Source organism: Vitis riparia, chromosome 15, assembly GCF_004353265.1.
Source record: "Vitis riparia cultivar Riparia Gloire de Montpellier isolate 1030 chromosome 15, EGFV_Vit.rip_1.0, whole genome shotgun sequence".
NCBI lineage: Eukaryota > Viridiplantae > Streptophyta > Magnoliopsida > Vitales > Vitaceae > Vitis > Vitis riparia.
This window is the reverse complement of record NC_048445.1, coordinates 9517361-9536361: the sequence shown is the minus strand read 5'-3', so window position 1 is coordinate 9536361 and position 19001 is coordinate 9517361. Positions and strand designations below refer to the sequence as shown.

The 19001-nt window shown below is 31.8% G+C and overlaps 1 protein-coding gene across 2 annotated transcripts in view; it reads left to right on the top strand.

The window, feature by feature from the left end:
- The first annotated feature begins 3713 nt into the window (after window positions 1-3713).
- The window catches only part of LOC117932336 (dol-P-Man:Man(7)GlcNAc(2)-PP-Dol alpha-1,6-mannosyltransferase), a 53733-nt gene continuing 38445 nt past the window's right edge, over window positions 3714-19001 (top strand). Inside the window, exons 1-6 of one of the 2 annotated variants that reach the window (XM_034853548.1) lie at window positions 3714-3761; window positions 3860-3945; window positions 4737-4778; window positions 4888-4933; window positions 12267-12353; window positions 15069-15124. In XM_034853548.1, the coding sequence (XP_034709439.1) occupies window positions 3725-3761; window positions 3860-3945; window positions 4737-4778; window positions 4888-4933; window positions 12267-12353; window positions 15069-15124 (354 nt within the window). In that variant the 5' untranslated portion in view covers window positions 3714-3724. Of the gene's footprint in view, window positions 3762-3859; window positions 3946-4736; window positions 4779-4887; window positions 4934-12266; window positions 12354-15068; window positions 15125-19001 lie in introns of those variants that run through there. The other variant, XM_034853549.1, reaches the window with a different exon arrangement.

Sequence of the window (19001 nt, the reverse complement as noted above, 5' to 3'; positions counted from 1 at the left end):
TTTTTTTTTTCTAATTTCTTTTCTTCAAACTTTCCAATAACTAAATATAGTTTTTATAAATATTATATAATAAAAAATAATAATAAATTAATATATTCCAACAAAGAAGGAAAAAATCTTATATAACATAAATAATTCATAATAAACAAAAATAATGTATTAACTAATTTATTTTACCATCAGTTTTTATTAAAATCATTTAAAAATATATAATAATAACTTTTTAATTTTTTAATTAACCCCTTAATGAAATATCAGTTCATATAAATGAATTAAATATAATTTATTTAGAATTTTGATTTTATGATATTAAATAATTATTTTAAAAGAAATCCACTTTCAATGTAAATTAACTAAAAATAGAGTTTGATTTAATATATTTTCATAAATCAATTAAAATAGGTTTATAGGTTTTTTTTTCAGAATTTTAATTTTGTCACATAAAGGAACTAATGACAAAATTTTAATTTAAAAGACAAAACAATTTCTTATAAAATTATTTAATAATAAAAATTTTAATTTATAAAAAATGGTAAATATTGAATAAAAAAGTTATAAAATTTTAAAATTTACTTATCATATTTTATCATTAGTGGTTAATCAAGTCCCTTTTATTAAACAAGTTTAGCAGATTTTGGATGAGTTTTAGTCTTAAATGACTTAAAATTTATATTATTAAATACACTTAAAACAGATTGTTTAACTTCACTTCCAAAATGTTACAACCCTTTATTAACTGATATTTCCTGCTTCCATTGCTTTGTCTCATGATGGTGTTCAAATTGTTTAAGAACCTCAAAATTTTGTCCTACATATATCTCTAGCTTAAAATAGACATCATTTGCTATAAATAGTAATCTCATATCACCCATTTTAGTATTTTATATGAAAACAAGAACTCATTTGGAAGTGATTGGGAAAATTCAAATATGTTTTTTTAAAAAAAAAATATTGGGTGTTTGATAAACTATTGAAATTAATTTTTAGGAAAATTTAAGGATACCCATCCTACATCTACTGAAGATACGATTAAGAAGTGTAATGTAAAATCTACGATGTTAGATGAGAATACAAATAAATAAAATATCCAAGTATAAAAAAATGAGACCAAGGTATAAAAATAGGATCAAGGTAATGAGATCGGGCTTGGGTACAAAATATAAGACTAAAAATATATACATGACATTTCTTTCTCAGTCTTTGATATGTACCCATTCAATGATGTATTAGGATCTTAACTTTTAATTAATGATCTAGAAAATTTACTTGAAATGATTCGTGGACAATCACTTATTGAGTGATTCTTTCAAAAATCATTTTTTGTTGAATAACATGATATCAAAGTGCCTTTTTTGTTTACATCCAAATGCTAAATGATTCCCCTTGAAAATGTTCTTAATAGAAACATGATTTATAGAAATAGGATTGATAAATATATAGGGAAAAATACTTTTTTAGATAATACAAATTTGGGTTGAAATTTTAGTGAGCCCCACAAGTATTTTAAGGTGGGACCACATTTCATCTTTGTAAGTGGACAAACATAATGTATTTAAATGTTCAAAACCATTTACAAGGGAATGAGAATTCTATCTTAAAATAATTTATATTTATAGAAAGTAGTCCTATATGTATAGAGGTGTCGACAAGACTAGTTTTTCAAGGTACCCACCTCACTTTGCTTTACCTTGCCCCTAAAATAATAGGTTTGGGATAAAGATAAATATTTTTAAGGTGTGGTTGAGAAATATTTTAAAACCTAAGACAAGTTCGAGGTAGATTTGGGTATAACTTTGTTCTGTCTCTCCTTAATTATATATAATGTTAAATAAAAAATTATTTTGATTGATTTTTTTTTTCATTTTTCAAAAATTTAAAATATTACTTATCATAAAAATAAATTAGAAATATTTATATATTTATAAATTATATTTATTTTTAATAAATTTTAAAATTAAAACTTTTGAAAAAATTGGAAAAAAAATAAAATTAAACAAGGCGGGCAAGACGAGTAGAAGAATTTCTTACACTCGCCTCATTTATTTCTCCTTTTTTTGGGTAGAGATAAAAATAAATATAAATAAATGGGACGAGATTGGGATGAGAGTGACCGTTTGGAACTTACCCGTTGTCATCCCAATACATTACTAGCTAAAAGGGGTCGTTACAAAGTGTTTGGTAAGTTTAAAGAAACATGGGCTTAGACCTTGACTCTCACACACATGGGCCCAACTAGATGGTGTGAACTTGGGTCTAACCGTGGCCCACATGCCTACAAGCTTGACTAAAAAGCCCATCGGCATACAAGGTTGTGTCGTTCCCATACACCTTTCCGATGAAAAAGGCCATAAGACATGTCTCTTTAAGACAGGTGCGACCTTTCCGATGGAAAAATGTCTTCTTGGGTGCACATTTGCTTCTATAAAATGGGCCTCCCTCCATGACATTCCATCATTCCAATAATCATCCATGTCTCCCTCAATTCTAACTCAAATGTTGTGGTGTTCAATTCCAAGCCAAATATGAAGAGTCAAACTCTGATCTTGATAAACCTTATTTATGAATTTTAATTTGTATTAATTTTATTTATTTATTTAATTTACACATATATTAGTCCATATATTTTAAATAATTTGCAGAACAATTTATTTTATGACAAGAATATTTATTCACGTTGTTGTTAGCTCATTACACTATTTTGATCAAAGCATATAGATATTTGTTTTTTTAATTTTTTGTTAAAAGTAATTTGCTTTTAGACATTAGATAGTTTTTTTTTTTTTTGTTTTTTTAAGTTATTACTTATTTTTTAAAATTTTTATTAAATAGAAAAACTAAAATATTAACTTTTTCTAAATGTTAAAAAGTGAACTACCATAAATACACTGAACTTATTAGTTTTTTTTTTACTTCGTAATACTTAATAAAAAAATTATTTAGTTTTAAATTCTATTTAGAATTAAGTAAATAAAAAACACATACCACTTTAATGTGTTATATTTTAATTTTACGGAGATTCTACCCAACCCTAAACGGGGCTTATTTTTCATGAGTTTTGTAATCTTTCATAGTACATATGATTTAGGTTAACAAAATAAATTTTTTAAAAGCTTAATATTAAAATAATATAAAGAAAAGAATGTATTCATTTTTAAGATATGGATAAAGTTAAATAATATGATTTTATTTCATTTTTGATATATCATGTGACCACGTGGACTATTTTAATAAATAATATATTTATATGTATTGTTTCTAAGATATAATTTTTAATATTAATAATAAAAAGTAAAACATCTTTAAATTTTGTAATAATTTATATATAATTTTATTGAATAGTCTATTTATGGTGTGATTTTAAAATAGTTTTTTATTTTTTAAAGTAAAAAGTATTTTTAAAATTTCTTAATATTGTTCGATTGATTTTCTTTGAAAATAATTTTAAAAAATAAAATGAAATAAAGAATAATTTTTAAATACTAAGTAGAAATTATTTTTATCAATTTTTAAAAATAAAATAAAAATATAAACCCATTTAACTATATTTTTTAAAAAATATTTTTTTTTATTCTTTAACTTAAAAATATTTTTAAAAACACGAGAAGCCGGAATTTTTTGGAGATTTGCTTACTGGTCTCGTTCCCAAGCCCGTTGCCGGCCCAAGACCGAACCCATAAAAAAGTCTCTTAAACCTTATTTCTCTATCTACCTTCTCTCTCTAAAAATGGCTCCCCAGTCTTCCAAATTTCTCCAGAATTATGGTGAATGATTCTCTTTTTTTTTTTTTTTTTCTCTGTACAATTGTGTGTGTGTGTGTGTGTATATACACTGAATTTTGAATTTTGAATTTGTTTGGCAGGTTTTGATTTGGTTTTGGGGTCAATTGCTGCGTTTTATGTATTCATGGCGCCCTACACCAAGGTTGAAGAGAGCTTCAATGTTCAGGTACTTTTGAATTTTTATTTTTTATTTTTTTTTATTTTTATGTTCAGTTGCTGGGAACGTGAGGGGGAAATATAAAATGGGCAAGTTTGGTCGTTGCATTTTGCATTGTTTGGGACCCTGGAAAATGTAATCCTCCACTTATAAGAATGATACAAGCGATTGGCCTTGTTAAGATTCAAACTTTCGATTTTATTTTATTTTCCTTATTTTTCTTTGTTTGGGTGCCTGGAAAAGGAATGTAATTTATGAATAATTGACTGTTAAGAAAGAAAAAGGCTTTCTATGTTGGAACTTACATTATATTACTAGTTGGTTCCACCTGATGTGTGTTCTTCATTTGTTTTTGGAAAGTAAGAGACATATAATCAATATTTTATTTTATTTTCTTTTCCTTGGTTTTTCTAAAATCGAACAGAGGTTGTGTTCTTTTGAGTTTAAAATTTTGAATCCTACATTCTTTACAATCCCAGCTAACCACCACTCAGGTGAGCCTAGTTCAGCTATTTGTTAGTTTAGTTGAGTTTCTCATATCTGGGAAACCAAAGCTGGAACCAAAAGAGTGAGCATTTCATTTTCTTTTCTTTTCCTCCATTTTTATCCTTAACCAAATGGCAGACTATTGAATAAACCACAGAAAGGACCAAGTTTAGGGTGACTATAGTGCTTTAAATTTATAGCTTTTGGAATTCATTATCTTTCTTTTTTAGCCTGTCTCTGCTTCTACTACCCATTCTATTGCTAATTGTCTTTGTGTCTCTGTTTTTTTCTTGGTTAATTTTATGCTTATGAAGGCAATGCACGATATTCTTTATCATCAGCATCACTTAGAGAATGTAAGTCAACTCATTTTTGTTTTCAATTAGTTTCTTTTACCATATTTGCTTGGAAAATATTTAAGCTTAGACATAACTGTTTGATAGTGGAATTTATTTACTATATCAGTATGATCATTTGGAGTTTCCTGGAGTTGTTCCTCGCACATTTATTGGTAAGCTTCACTTCCTCTGACATATGTTTTTCAAGATAGGCTTGAAATGTAGGTCTAAATCATTTGTTGAATTTGTCAATTGACAGGGAAAGTATGTTTACAATTTGGTCCTAAGTCTCCATACATGAATAATCATCTGGTGATCTACATATGTAACAATGAAATTTCCTAAGACTAGAGAGTAAGTCTTCTAAGGCGTCAAATTCTCGATCACCTAAGACCTTAACAAACCCATTTTTCTCTTTCTCTATCTTTTTTCAAAAAATTAAGGGAGAGGATCTTAGACAGCCCTAAATTGAGTCTATCTTGATGGTTTCAGACAAGACATCCCATCAAAACTCCAAAGGCATTGGGATGGAGTGGGGAAATATGCAAGTGAAATAAGTCTAAGAAACGCCTAATCAATAGGTGGAAAGGAACCCTAAAACTAGTTTGAAAGTGGAAGTAATGGAGTACTATCTTCTTAGTGGAATTGAAATTTAGGTTTTCATTAGGAGGAAGAAGGCAAATCCTAATATGGTTGTCTATTGTGAAGAGATATATCTAAGTATCTCTTCAATAGTATTGAGATTTTGAGGGGTGGCCACAACTGGAAATAAAAGAAAAAAAGTTTATGGGATTATTTGCATTAGAAGATATGAAATTGGTGTGGCCATGTTTCACTAGTATCACTTGTAGAAGTAGATTTTTTTTTTTATAAGAAAAAATTGGAACAAGAAAATCATATGTTCATCCATGGATGAGAGAGAGAACCATTCTACTAACCATGAAGAAATTATGGGGGAAAAAGAAAAATAGATACAACTCTTGAGTCATGAAATATCATAGATTTCCTTGCTCCTAATATTTGCACCCTAAATCATGAACCCTACTACGCTATACATCTTCTACTCTTCCTCACATCTCTACCTATTTGATATTAGTTTTATATCTCATAACCTTTTTTCTTGATGATCTATATATTTATTGAAATCTTCCTACTATCTTCCCTAAATCTACAAGGAAATCTCTTATTACAAGGAATTAACCATATATGAAATATTATTTCCAATACCTTTGTCAAAAGGAATATATGGGAAATATGAAGGTTCTTTTTTCTCTTTCCTCTATGATTCCTATGCGGTATAGTGATGAATTCTCTATCATCCATGAATGCAAGTATAGTTAGTCAAACTAAGTTAAAATTTTGTGTACTTTTGTTGTGGATTTATTTTTTTATCTTTATGTTATTGCATTAACTCAAGGTGTTAAAACTTTTGTTAGCACAATAAGTAGTATGAGGGTTTCTGTTGGCACAACAAAGGGGAAGGAGAAAATTAGAGAGGGAAAGTCGGTGACTGAAATTGAAAATGCAAAAGTGTGAAAATGAAGAGATTAGAGAATGATTTGTATAATATCAAAACTTTCAAAAGGTGGTAATTTTGGTTCCCTTGTTTTGATAATTTCAAAGGTTGTGCCATTATGGCACGTTAAAGTTGTTGCTTTGCATGCATGGTGGTTACTGGGAACTTGTGCCTTAATCATTCCATCCATTTGGAAGTTTGAAGCGTGTATTGTGCATTATTTGAATTATATTTGAGTCGATGGTTTTTGACACGAATGTTAATTTGAGAAGACTTCTGTTACCGACATGGTGACTTGATCAATCTTGTTTTAGAAGTTATGCCTAGAATGTCCCCCATGATCATTATAGATATTTTATCCAAGATATTTTCATGTAAATATGGAACACCTTATATGCAACTCAATAATAGGAGAGCTAGTGTTTATCCATGATGCTTAGATCCTTTAGTTTCACCCAATATACACGTCAACATGCCATGACATGACATGACATGGGTATGGGTATGGATCCTTGTCGGACACTCTTATTCTACTTTGTGTTTGGCTATTTGATTTTTTTTTTTTTTAGTGATATCCTTTTATTCTTTTGGCTTTCTTAGCAATGATTACATTAGAGAAAAAATAAGAGTTCGTTTAAAAGTGAATTTTTGTAAGAATATTTAGGGATAAGAGGAAAAAAAAGGGACTAGTGGGAAAAATATGAGGGCTTCTAAAAAGGGTATCTTCACTTATCCCTATACCTAGGCCTTTTTTTGGATCCTTTTTAGCCAAGTCCCTATATCCTAAAATTTGAGTTATGAAGGCTTAGATACCTAAATATATACCCACATCTGACACTCATACCTGAACCCATGCAACGTAAGTGTGTATATAGATGACCCCTCTATGACTATAGTAGGGTTTGTAGATTGGTTAGGTTCCATCTAAGGAAAGGGAGATTGTTCTTTGTTCTCTCTCTTTTCTTTTGCTCAACTGTTGGCACTATTTGTTTACATCATACGTAAGTGTATACAATATGGGCCTTCCTCCACCTATTATGTCTTGTTGATTTTTTATTTTATTTTTTAATTTATTATTATTATTATTATTTTTAATGTGGACATAATGTCATTGTTGGCCTTTGGTGATTAACTGCAAGATTTGTACTTTTCTTATCAATTGATCTTTTAATTTCAATTTGAATTTATTCAACTGCCATATTTCTATTAACCATAAGCAATTAAATTTCCATTGGAGATAGTTTGTTCATTAATTGTGATATTTGAAGTGAGATACACATGGAGAGATCAGAAGTACCAATTTTTATGTCCACTTTTGTTCTCCATTGGAGATCCCTAATTTCAAAATTATATAGCTATAACCTCCCTAATCTAGCCTATGTATAGATTATATTTTTCCACACTCACCCTCAAGTCGGTGAATAGATGTTTTCCATTCCCTTTTTGGATACATTTGCTTGAAACATTGTATTGCTTACACCTTTGGTGAGTACATCTGTGAGTTGGTGGTTAGTAGACACATAAGAAGTACAAATCAATCCATTATCTAGTGTCTCCATAATAAAATGCTTATCTATAATTATGTGATTCGTTTGATCATGTTGTATTGGATTATATGCAATACTGATTACAGATTTGTTGTCGCAGTAAAGTTTCATTAGGCCATCCCATCTAATCTTCAAATCTTCCAACATGATCTTCAACCATAGTAACTCACAAACTTCCTAAGCCATTGCGCAAAATTTTGCTTCTGCACTGGATCTAGCCACCACACTCCACCAAACTTTGATTTTTACTTCTCCACGTCACCAAATTCTCACCAAGAAAGGTGCAATACCCGATTGTTGAAAATCTCCTTCGTTTGTAATCTTTTCTCTTGGACTAAGTCTTGTTTAGATGGAGAGCCCCATTCCTTAATTAACTTTGTAGATTGGTTGGGCTCTAATTGAGGGTTGGTGAGTGTACGCTTCTTTGTGCTTTTTGTTTTTGGGGCTTCTCGTGTATACTCCCTGTATGCTTCGGGTTGCCTTCTTGCTTCCCTCTTTTAATGAAATTTTTCTATGTTTATCTATCAAAAAAAAAAAAAAAACCCGATTGTTGATCTTTTGTCAACCACAGATCTAGCATAATCTGCGTCTATGTACACTTCATAGTACTAGCCGTGCGCTTCATTTAAATAGGATGCCCTTCCTTGGAGACCCTTTAAGATATCGTAACACTCAGTTAGCAACTTGCAAATGAATGAACCTCTTTTAGATTGTGCATGAATTGGCTAATCACACTCACAACATATACTATGTTCGGTCTTGTATGACAGAGATAAATAAGTCTTCCTACCAGACGTTGGTACTCCTCTCTATCTACGACAACATCTTCTCAACCTCTCTAGGCTTGTGACTGGGATCCTATTGGTGTTCTTTCTAGTCTACATGTCAACTTCCTTGTTTATTTGAGAAGGTCCATTACATATTTCTTCTAAGAAATAAAAATTCCCTACTTTGAATGTGCAACCTCAATTCCTAGGAGGCACTTCAACCATCCTAACTCTTTAATCTCAAATTCATTGATCAAACATTGTTTTAAAGTTTGTCTCTCCTTTCTATTGTTTCTCATCATGATGATGTCATCTACATATATACTAGAAAAACTGTAACTCGCCTTGAATTTAAATACTCGATGAACAACATATAATCTCCCTGACTTTGTTTGTATCCCATGTTCTTCATCACTTTGACAAACCTTCCAAACTATGCCCTTGGAAATTGGTTTAGCCTATATAGAGCTTTCTTCAATTTACACACTTTTTTAGTGACTAGGTTACTTTCAAATCTAGGAGAGATTTCCATATAAATCCCTTCTTTTAGGTCTCCATGCAGAAACACATTTTTGATTTCGAACTATTGCAGATCCTAGTTATAATTAGTTGCCAATGTTAACAAAATTTTGATTGTGTTCATCTTGACTACTGGGGCAAATGTTTCTAGATAATTTACACCATATGTCTAAGTATATCCTTTAGCCATCAATATTGCCTTGTAACTCTCTAATGACCCATCTGTTCGACCCATCTGCTCTATACTTAACAGTATAAACCCATTTACATCCCATTGGCCTTTTCCTACAAGCAATAACTTCCGAGTTTTATTCTTCTCCAAGGCCTCCATTTCTACATTCATGACTTGTTTCCAATTTTCATTAGATAAAGCATCAGATATAGTGGTAGGGATGTGAATATTATTCAAACTTGTAAGAAAACTCTTATGGAATGGTGAGAACTTCTCAAATGTCACAACATAAGAAAGTGGATACAAAGGATGTTTAGTGCATTCCCTAGTTCCCTTTCTAATGACAATAGGGAGGTTCTGATTTATGTTTTTTCTAGACTGAAGTTTGACTCTGTTTGTAAGGGGAGGATCAGAAACTGTTACCTCATTTCCAGTAGCTGGTTTAGATTCTTGGACTTTTATAGGTCTAGGGACTGTAGCTTTCTTCCTTAAGAACACTTTGACAATCATTCGATCCTCAGGAGCAACCATGGGCTCAACATTTTGTTCAACAATAGGTTTAGGGGTTAGGGGTGACTCAGGTTTAGAGGAAGAGAGTACGGATACTAACTTAGACACTTGGGGAAGGTCAATGGGAATGGGATTAATGAGAAAGGAATATTGATCGTTATCTTCCTTGATGGAATTCTCCCCTTAAAGACAAGACAGTAAAATAAGACTCACTTTCGTTGAAAGTAACATTTGCTAAGACAAAATTTTTTTTGGATGGTGGATAGTAGCACTTATATCCTTTTGAGTCAAACACACGTTGCTGAGTGCTTGATGAACCTAGGTCTGGAGCCATTCAATGAAGACTCAAATAAAATGCAGACTGCAAAATCATATTAAAACCTTAGCTGGCGGCAATATGAGGAGATGATGGCCTGAGGTGGTGGCGTCAGAGTTCCTGAGCTTGTGATCTATTGTTGTATCGACAATGTGAGGATGAAGGTGGTCGCTGGGAATATGTTCGCGTTTTGTTTGTAGCAACAATGTGAGGACGATAGTGTGAGGTGGAATGAGGGTGGCGGGGCGATCTATGTTTGCAGCAATGGTGTGAAGATGGCTGTTCAAGGCAGAGAAAGGAACCCTTAAAGGTTGACAATGAAGGTCAACAATGAGCTTCAAACTTGGCAATGAAGGCTGAAAACACTTTTCTTCTTGATTCTCAAGTTCACGAGCCTAAAGCTCTAATACCATGAAGAATCTAAAGGAGGGAATAAAGAGAATGAGAATGATTTTTTTTTTATTGATTTCAGTCTATATAAAACCACATGTATCTACAATTATTCCGAACACCAAGAATAGGGACTTTCTTCTCCTAATTACATCAGATCCCTTTTTTTTTTTTTTATCAATCTAATTACATCAGATCCCTTGATCAAAGGATTGTTCAATTATCTCCATTATTTAAGAATTATGCAGCTATAACCTCCCTAATTTAGCCTATGTACAGATTACATTTTTCCATAAATTTGAATCTCATACTTGATTGAAATAGGAAACAATATCTTCTATTTTTTATTCTTTTATATGTGGTTGGAAAATGGAGACTTTGAAAAACGTTTAAGGGCGATTTGGTGCAGATTTAACCTCTAGCATGCTGCTTCTTTAAGTGGATCTGTAGAGGGATTGGATTCTTCTCACATGATAAGAGATTTTTAAGTTCAGAAACCTCTTTGCTCCTTTTTTCAAAGGCTCCTCATCCTCACTTTGCCATGAAGAGACTAAACTGCAATATCTCATCATACGTGCATGTGCTTATATCTGTGTATTTATGCATATATCTATGTGTAGTGTGCATATGTATACATTTATATGAATATACATGGGCATATATACTTAAATATAACATATGTATATATCTAAGTGTAGTGTGTGTGTATATATATATATATATATGTATGTATCTACAGACATATGTACATTAATATACATACTCATATGCACACAAACACATATATGTGTGTTTGTATGCCCTAAAAGTGATTTAGTGACAAACCAAATATGCTCCAAAGCATTTTGGCAGCCAAGAAATGCTTCTAGGCTACTTGCAAAAAAGAAAAAAGAAAAAAAAAGGACAATAAGGGTGTTCTATTTTATATTTTATTTTTGTGGTCTTCATTGAAAAACCATGTGACACAGGATGTACTGTCCTCTTATTTATTTATTTATTTATTTGTTGTGTGTGTGTGTGTGTGTGTGTGTGTGTGTGTGTGTTAGGTCTGTTTTAGGTATTTTTCTCTATTGAATTTCCATGGCTTTCTTTTCTTGCTGAGGTGCTTGCTTCTGCTGATATTATGTTTATTGTATTATTTTCAGATGTGAGTTTGGCATAAATGATAAATGTAGGAACTAGGATAAGGGGTTGAGATGAATTGTTCAAGGCTCTAACAAGAGAATCCTGGATAAGTTAAATTTAATAACATGAGAATGATATAGTTTTTTAAAATAAAAAAGAAGTTTAGTACGAGAAAGAGACGAAAAGGGAAGAACTTGGATAAGCTAATTTAATAGCATAAGAACGATATAGTTTTTTAAAATAGAAGAATATTAGGTTGATACCTTACGAGATAGAGAGGAAGCCACAAATATAAAGTGCATTCATCTTTTCAGGATCCTTTTTATTAGTCCACATGGAATGTTTTATTTCATTTCTTCCTATGACTCTGGACCATATTGCTTATTTTAGTTAATTGTTCTGATTTTCTTTCAGCTTCTCTCATCTGTCAAGTCTGTGCAGTTGTTTCTGTTTATGGTTTTATATCTCTCACAATTAAGAATTGGGCTTCTGATAAAATAAAAAAAAGGAGTTAAGAGTTGGGCTATAATAAACTGTGTTTTGAGCTATTTAACTGAATATGAGTTAAACTGATTTACCATTTATAATGGCATTTTCCAATGACTTTGAAATTCTCTCATCACTTGACAATCTCTTTCTTCTAGGTGCCTTGATCGTATCAATTTTGGCATCTCCAGTCATATTAGCAATGAATTTGCTACACTTGCCAAAGATTTATAGTCTTTTTGCAGGTTAGTTCTTCTGTTAAGTAATGCACTAGACATCTTTTTTTTAACCAAAAACATTTTTATGTTTAATATTACTTTGATGTGAATGAGAAAAAGCTACCGTACGAATGACCTAAGTTATTGCTAAAAGAAAAAAATGTCGATTCTTGTCTTATTGCAACATTAGCATTTAATGTCTTATTTCTTTGCTAATGTAGGAAATAATCCAAAAAGCTTCTGCTAGCAGAAAAGCTCATTTTCTATGATTTTTATGGTAAACATGAGGGTATTTGTCACCCATGCAAATAAAGAGCTTAGAAGTATATCTTGACTGCTAAAAAACTTGTTATCTCCTCAAGACATTGCTGTATTTTAACCTTCAGTTTTGTTTTCTCCTTTTTTTTTCTTGGGTAAATGAAGCAGTTGGTTAATCACAGTACATGTATGTTGAGCTCCTATCAATAGCCCCCGTTAAAGAAACATAGGTGGTTGAGGTGTGGGAGGGGGGGCAGTTGGAACCCCATGTTTATTAGACATTTTCATGATTGGGAATTAGAGGAGGTAGAAGCCTTCTTTAGGAGGTTGCATGATCAAACCATTAGAAGGGATATGGAAGATAATTTGGTTTTGCTAAACATGAAGAGTGGTAATTTTCCAATTAATCCTTTATACTCCTCTTTATCAAATGGAAGGGTGGAGGCAATTCCTTTTGGTGCTGTTTGGAATTCTTAGGTACCATCAAGGATTAGTTCACCATGGGGCAGGATTTTTACTTTGGATGAACTCAAAAAGAAGGTTTAAAGGATCCTAAATAGTTGCTACATGTGCAAAGAAGAAGAAAATGTTGATCACATCCTCTTTTACTGATTGAAAGCAGCTATCTTGTGGCAATTGGTATATGCCTTTTTTAGTGTTTAGTGGGTGATGCATTCTTCAATGAGGGGTGCCATTTTGAGCTCACATGGGTCTTTTGCTAGAAAGAAGAGGAAAAAGGCTTGGAAAGTTGCTCATTTATGCTTATTCTTGACACTATGGAGGGAGAAAAATAGGAGATCATTTGAAAAATATTAAGGGAGGTGATCAAGTTATTAAACAAACATTCATGTGCTTTTTGTTGGAATGCATCAAGGTGTCTATAGGAGATCGTTCCTTGTCTTGGTTGGACTTTGTGGAGTGTTTAGGCTCTAAGTAAGACATGATTGTTTTTGTTTTGTTTTGTTTTGTTTTTTATGTTCCACTTGCCTTGATTTTTTAGCCTTTTATTGTTTGTACTTTTATGAGCCTATTTAGGTGGTGCTAATGCAATTGATATTGGCTAGTGGTCAACAAGGAGGTCAATGCCAATAGCTTGCTTCAAGCAAGAAGACCTTTCAAAGCTCTTAGTCTTGATTGTTGCACCATGTGCATGGGAAGTGGAGAATTGGTTAATCATTTTTTTTACACTGTCTTGATGACTTAGGCTTTAGCACAAGCAACATGTTTGATGGCAAATTGCTTACCTCTCATTGATTTGTATAGTGTGGTGAAAAAAATAAAAATGCAAGAATTGATTTAGGATACAAAAGCTTTGAAGGGCACTCCCCTCAATGTGATTCAACTTGATTGGAAAGTAGTATGTAGATCAAAGGGTTAGGATAGCAAAGGGAGAAAGATCCCATTGGCTCCATTTTGGTAAACCAACTCGAGAAGCCTTTTGTGTAGTCTCTTGTGGTATTCTAACAATATACATTTCCCAGTATTTTGGAGAAGGTTTCTCCTGTTCTTTTTTTTTATTTTTTTATTTATTTATCAAAGCTTGTAAATTTTGGGATGGATTTCTCATCCTTCATTTGTAATTTTAATTCCATATAAATGAATGTTTGTTCCTGATAAAAAAAGAGACATTATAAGACACAGTAGAAGATAAAGTAGATATAATTTAACAAGCTACCCTAATTCCTAATCATATTGTTATTTGATTTTTCAATTGTATACAAGTTATCTTACTTGCTATTAAGATCCTTTTCAGCTGACTCCCCATGCCTTGAAATTTTTGAAAATTAAAAGGATCAAACACCTAGACACATACTTTCATTTAGTATTCTCACCCAAGTCCATCTAACATAGATCTTAGAGAAACTACCTAGAATAATTAATCATGGGTTGCTTGCCATCTATCCTAGAGGAGTTTAGTTAAACATCAAAGTCCCTTTTTGCTGAAACATGATCCTCAAGCCTCCAAATCACTTTTGAAACTTTTCAAAATTAATTTTTGATTTCCCATAAACCTTTTCTAATGTCTATATTTTACTTACCATTCCTAAGATACTTGATATGATGCTTTTTTATATGCATAGAACCTTGAAGAAATCTTCTCAACAGGGATAGGAGGTTGCGAGAGCATTAGATTGGTTAGGCATGTTATTACATAGATTTCAATGAATATTAAAAACTAGAAAGTATAGACTATTCTTTTCATAAATTTGCCCACATATGTTGGATTCGAAATCCTAACACTCACCTTGAGGATTGAAAGAAAAGCTCAATTTTCATTTCTTCTGCTTGAATATTGGTTTGTTCAATATTGAGGCCTCTATTATATATTTTTGCCGGATCATTTAATCAACAAATCCTATGACTTGTATTTTTTTTTTTTTTCCTTTTTTTTATAACAGAAGTGTTATTATGAATTTTTTTTATATCTTATATGGCCATGTATTACCTCTGAAAACACTTGATTTGTTTACATTTTTTGTCTAGTTCGTCTGGTGTTAGGTTGCATCATATTGTTGACATTGCGTTTTTTCCGTATTCAGGTGCGTACTTTATTTTGTTTTCAACCTTCTTTATTTGCATCTATTTTTATTTTGATTTTTTATATTTGTTTACGAATGATGAATGCTTCTGTGAAAACCAAAAAGCCTAAATAACCTCTTATTTGAGCAACTTGGTATATCTGGACACTCTGAAGATTTATTAAATAGGCTATAATAATGTTTAGAATGTGTATCAGGATTCTACCATTTAACTATCTAGTGGTAAAATCAAAGTGGCTCAATGATTTGACAAACTTTCGTTGTATAGGTTATAGATAGGCTTTATCATATTGCATTCAACTGTACAATAATGTTCAATTTGCATGCTCAGTGTTTTTGCATTTCATTGATTCGAAGGTAGGTCCAGCAACATGATTGTATTTGGAAGCCTTTGAGGCCTAGATCGAGTGGTAAAGGGATGGGAGGGTTTGTGGGAGGTTCTAGGTTCATGTCCCAATGGGGACAAACATTAACCTATCAAAAAAAAAAAAAAAACAAAAATTGATTGTATTTGGGCTGCATTTTGAAGCTCCACATGATGCCTGTGGTTTAAATTGGATTGACACTACTCATATTACAAATTCACTTTGCCGATAAAAGTTGTTTTATGTAACTAGTCAAAATAAATTATGCATTTTGTTTATCCTCTTGTATCTTCAACTCCAAGAACAATCAAAGGTAATCTTGATGGAACTGCTGGGCAGTGACTGCTTATCTGAATATGATGCTGAAGCTTATATGGATGCAATCTCTTAGCTGGCTTGTGCAGTGACATTAAAAAATGTTGTTGTTAAGGCTTCATTTTTCTAATTATTTTTAAAATGCTTCATGAGTGCCTTGATAAGATCCTAGGATGCATCAATAAGCTTCTGAATCCAGGGGCAACATCGACTAAACTAAAGCCAATATTTATACTTGCTTCAGCTTATGCTTAGAATATCTTATAATTGGATTTGTAAAACTAAGTTGCCCTTCTTACCACTGAAAGCACAAGATCTAATGCCAAGGAAATGATTAATTTTGTCCTTGATTTAAAAAGGCTAATAGTGTTCTAATATCAGAAGGATATGTTTATCATTTAAACTACATTAGGTCCATATGTGAGTCCTACCAAGAAAATTGTGAGTGGAGGAGGTGGATTCAGTGATGCCTTTCATTTCTTAATTCTTTAAGTGCCTGTTAATGAGAATGCAAAGGGTCAGTTTGGCGCCTCTAGACAACTTTGGCAAGGTGGTTCTCTATCACTTTCTTGTTCTATATGACTAGTTGATTGATTACTAGGGCTAAGCACTATAGTCTACTGGAGATGGATTCAGGGTATTTGTCATACGTTACCAAAAAAAAAAAAAACACTTCATTGTTGGTGTCCCATATGCAAATAGATTAATAGCTATATGTTTTTCATAGGCAAGTCGTGGATTTGATCCCTTAGTTTTGGACCTTTGAAAGAGGATTTTTAGTAGCACTACCTGTGAAGAGTCAGATTCTGAAGCAGTGGGAATAGCTTTTTCAAAGCTTTCATGTGGTGGGTTTTCTCCTTAACGAGATGGGAGAGCAGTAAACCAAACATCGTACGCTTCAGAGGGACCATGTCATGTCGCTAAGCTGACCATCCATCTGCCCTAAAAGCAAGAGAAAATATTCAAGTGCAAGTATTAAACTAAATAATAGTAGTGCCGCATATGATGCATCCAGAATTTCAAATTTCACATACCAATTATTCATAATATAATTAAAGGTTATTGGAGTTTTATTTATTTATTTTTGTAAAACAATGCGCTAATTTTAGTTGATTGAAATTATTCATTTTTCAAATTTAGAAAAGAATTAATAATTTACATTTTAAAATTTAGTTATTTTGAAAATTATGAGAGGGGTCAAAATTAATAAAAATTTTGAAAATTTAGGAAAGGTTGAGATTCATTGAGCAAACTCCTTATTACCAACATCTAATATTAAAAAATAAAATGAGATTACGATAGTGAATGACATTGTTGTAAATATGTCATAGAATGAGGGCATATAGGAGTTACAAAAAAACACTTCATCGCCTCACTCCCACTTGTAGAGTATATAAATGTACAAACATTGGGCATGTTTGGTTCCTGTTTTCAAGAACCGTTTTTTGTTCTTGAAAACAAAAAACACAAAAAACTGGTTTGGGGAAAGGGGTGTGTTTTTGTTTTTTGTGTTTTCCGTGTTCTCAAAAACCACTTTTTTGAAAACAATAAAAAGATGTTTTCATTGTTTTTTCACTGTTCAAAGCATAGATTGTTTTTTGTGTTTTCTCTTTTTTTTTTGTGTGTTTTCCACAAAGGTGAGCTCCACCCAACTACCATACCCCCACCCGCAAGCCCTTTCTTCTTCCTTAAATTATTGAAATTAATATACTTACACATGGTTACAAAATCATCATTTGTTTAAGAAAATTATAACTGGTATAAAAATTTTAAAATTGAATAATTTTTTTAAATTTAAATGAATTGTGCATATGAAAATTATTTAGATATTTATAATATCAAGTTAATGAAAGAACACTTTATTAATTAAAAAAAATAACTTTTAAATATGTTTTTTTTGTTTTACTTATTTTAAAAAACTTTTTTATTAACTCAACTAAACATGTTTTTTTTTTTTAGAACAAAAACTATTTTACAAAATTCAGTTCCCAAACATAATTTTTTTTTTCTAAAAACACAAAAAACTGTTCTTAAAAACTATTCTCAAAAACTGTTTTCCAGAACAGTTTTTGAAAACAGCAACCAAACAGACCCATTGTTTTTTATCCAAGGAGAAAAAAGAAAGATCATATCATCACAATTTTAACATTAATGACTTTTGAAGTTGGCTAGACACTTTGAAGTTGAGGTGAAATATGTTAACCATATTTTATATTGGCACTTGAGAAAATATGTTTGATTTTGTTCCCTTGTGATAGTATTTGGAGAGTGAGAGTGCCTCCTAAGATAGCATTCTTCGCTTGGGAGGTTTCCTGGGGTAAAGTCTTAACTTTGGAGCAACTTCAAAGGAGGGGGTTCTCTTTGGCAAACAGGTGCTTTCTTTGTCTATCGGAAGTAGAAACGGTGGATCACCTTTTACTTCATTGTGTCAAGACGCGGGTCTTGTGGAACCTTCTTCTCTCCCTTTTTGGTGTGTCTTGGACTCTTTCGTGTATAGTGAAAGAAACTCTTCTTGGATGGCATGTAGCGTTTGTGGGAAAAGCTCGTAAGAAGGCTTGGCAAATGACTTCCTTGTGTATTTTTTGGTTAGTCTGGAAGGAAAGGAATTTTTTAGCTTTTGGGAATGGGGAGTTTTCGCTTCAAAGATTGAAATATTTTTTTGTATGTAATCTTTGGTTTTGGGTCAGGGTTTCTGTAGTTTTGAGTCCTTCTCTTGTAAGTTTTCTAGACTGGTTAGGTTCTAAGTAAGGGAAGTTGGTGTGTTGCTTTCCTTTCCCCTTAGGGGTGTGTCATTGGCCTTGTTTATATACTCCCTGTGTACTTGGAGGGTGCTGTTTTTTGGTGCTTCCTCTTTTCGTTTAATAGACTTCCTTTTTATCTATCAAAAAAAAAAAAAATTGGGGAAGTCAGCTGTCATACATCCAAGGACCTCTCTCTCGTCTAGGCATGCAAGAGATCACTATCACTATAGCAGAATCCACTTCAACCAACAAACTAGAAAGACACAAAGCCCTGACATGCAGCCAGCCTTCTAACAATATATAAGATCCATCTAAATAACATATTTCCCAGTTATGCTCTGGATCTAAGAAGGTTATGTAATCATATGTTTGATAAGTATGTCTGTTCTTGTACAATTCCTATACTCTTGTACTGTTTTTGAAGCATCATGTTTTAGTCAAATGAAAAGAAAACAA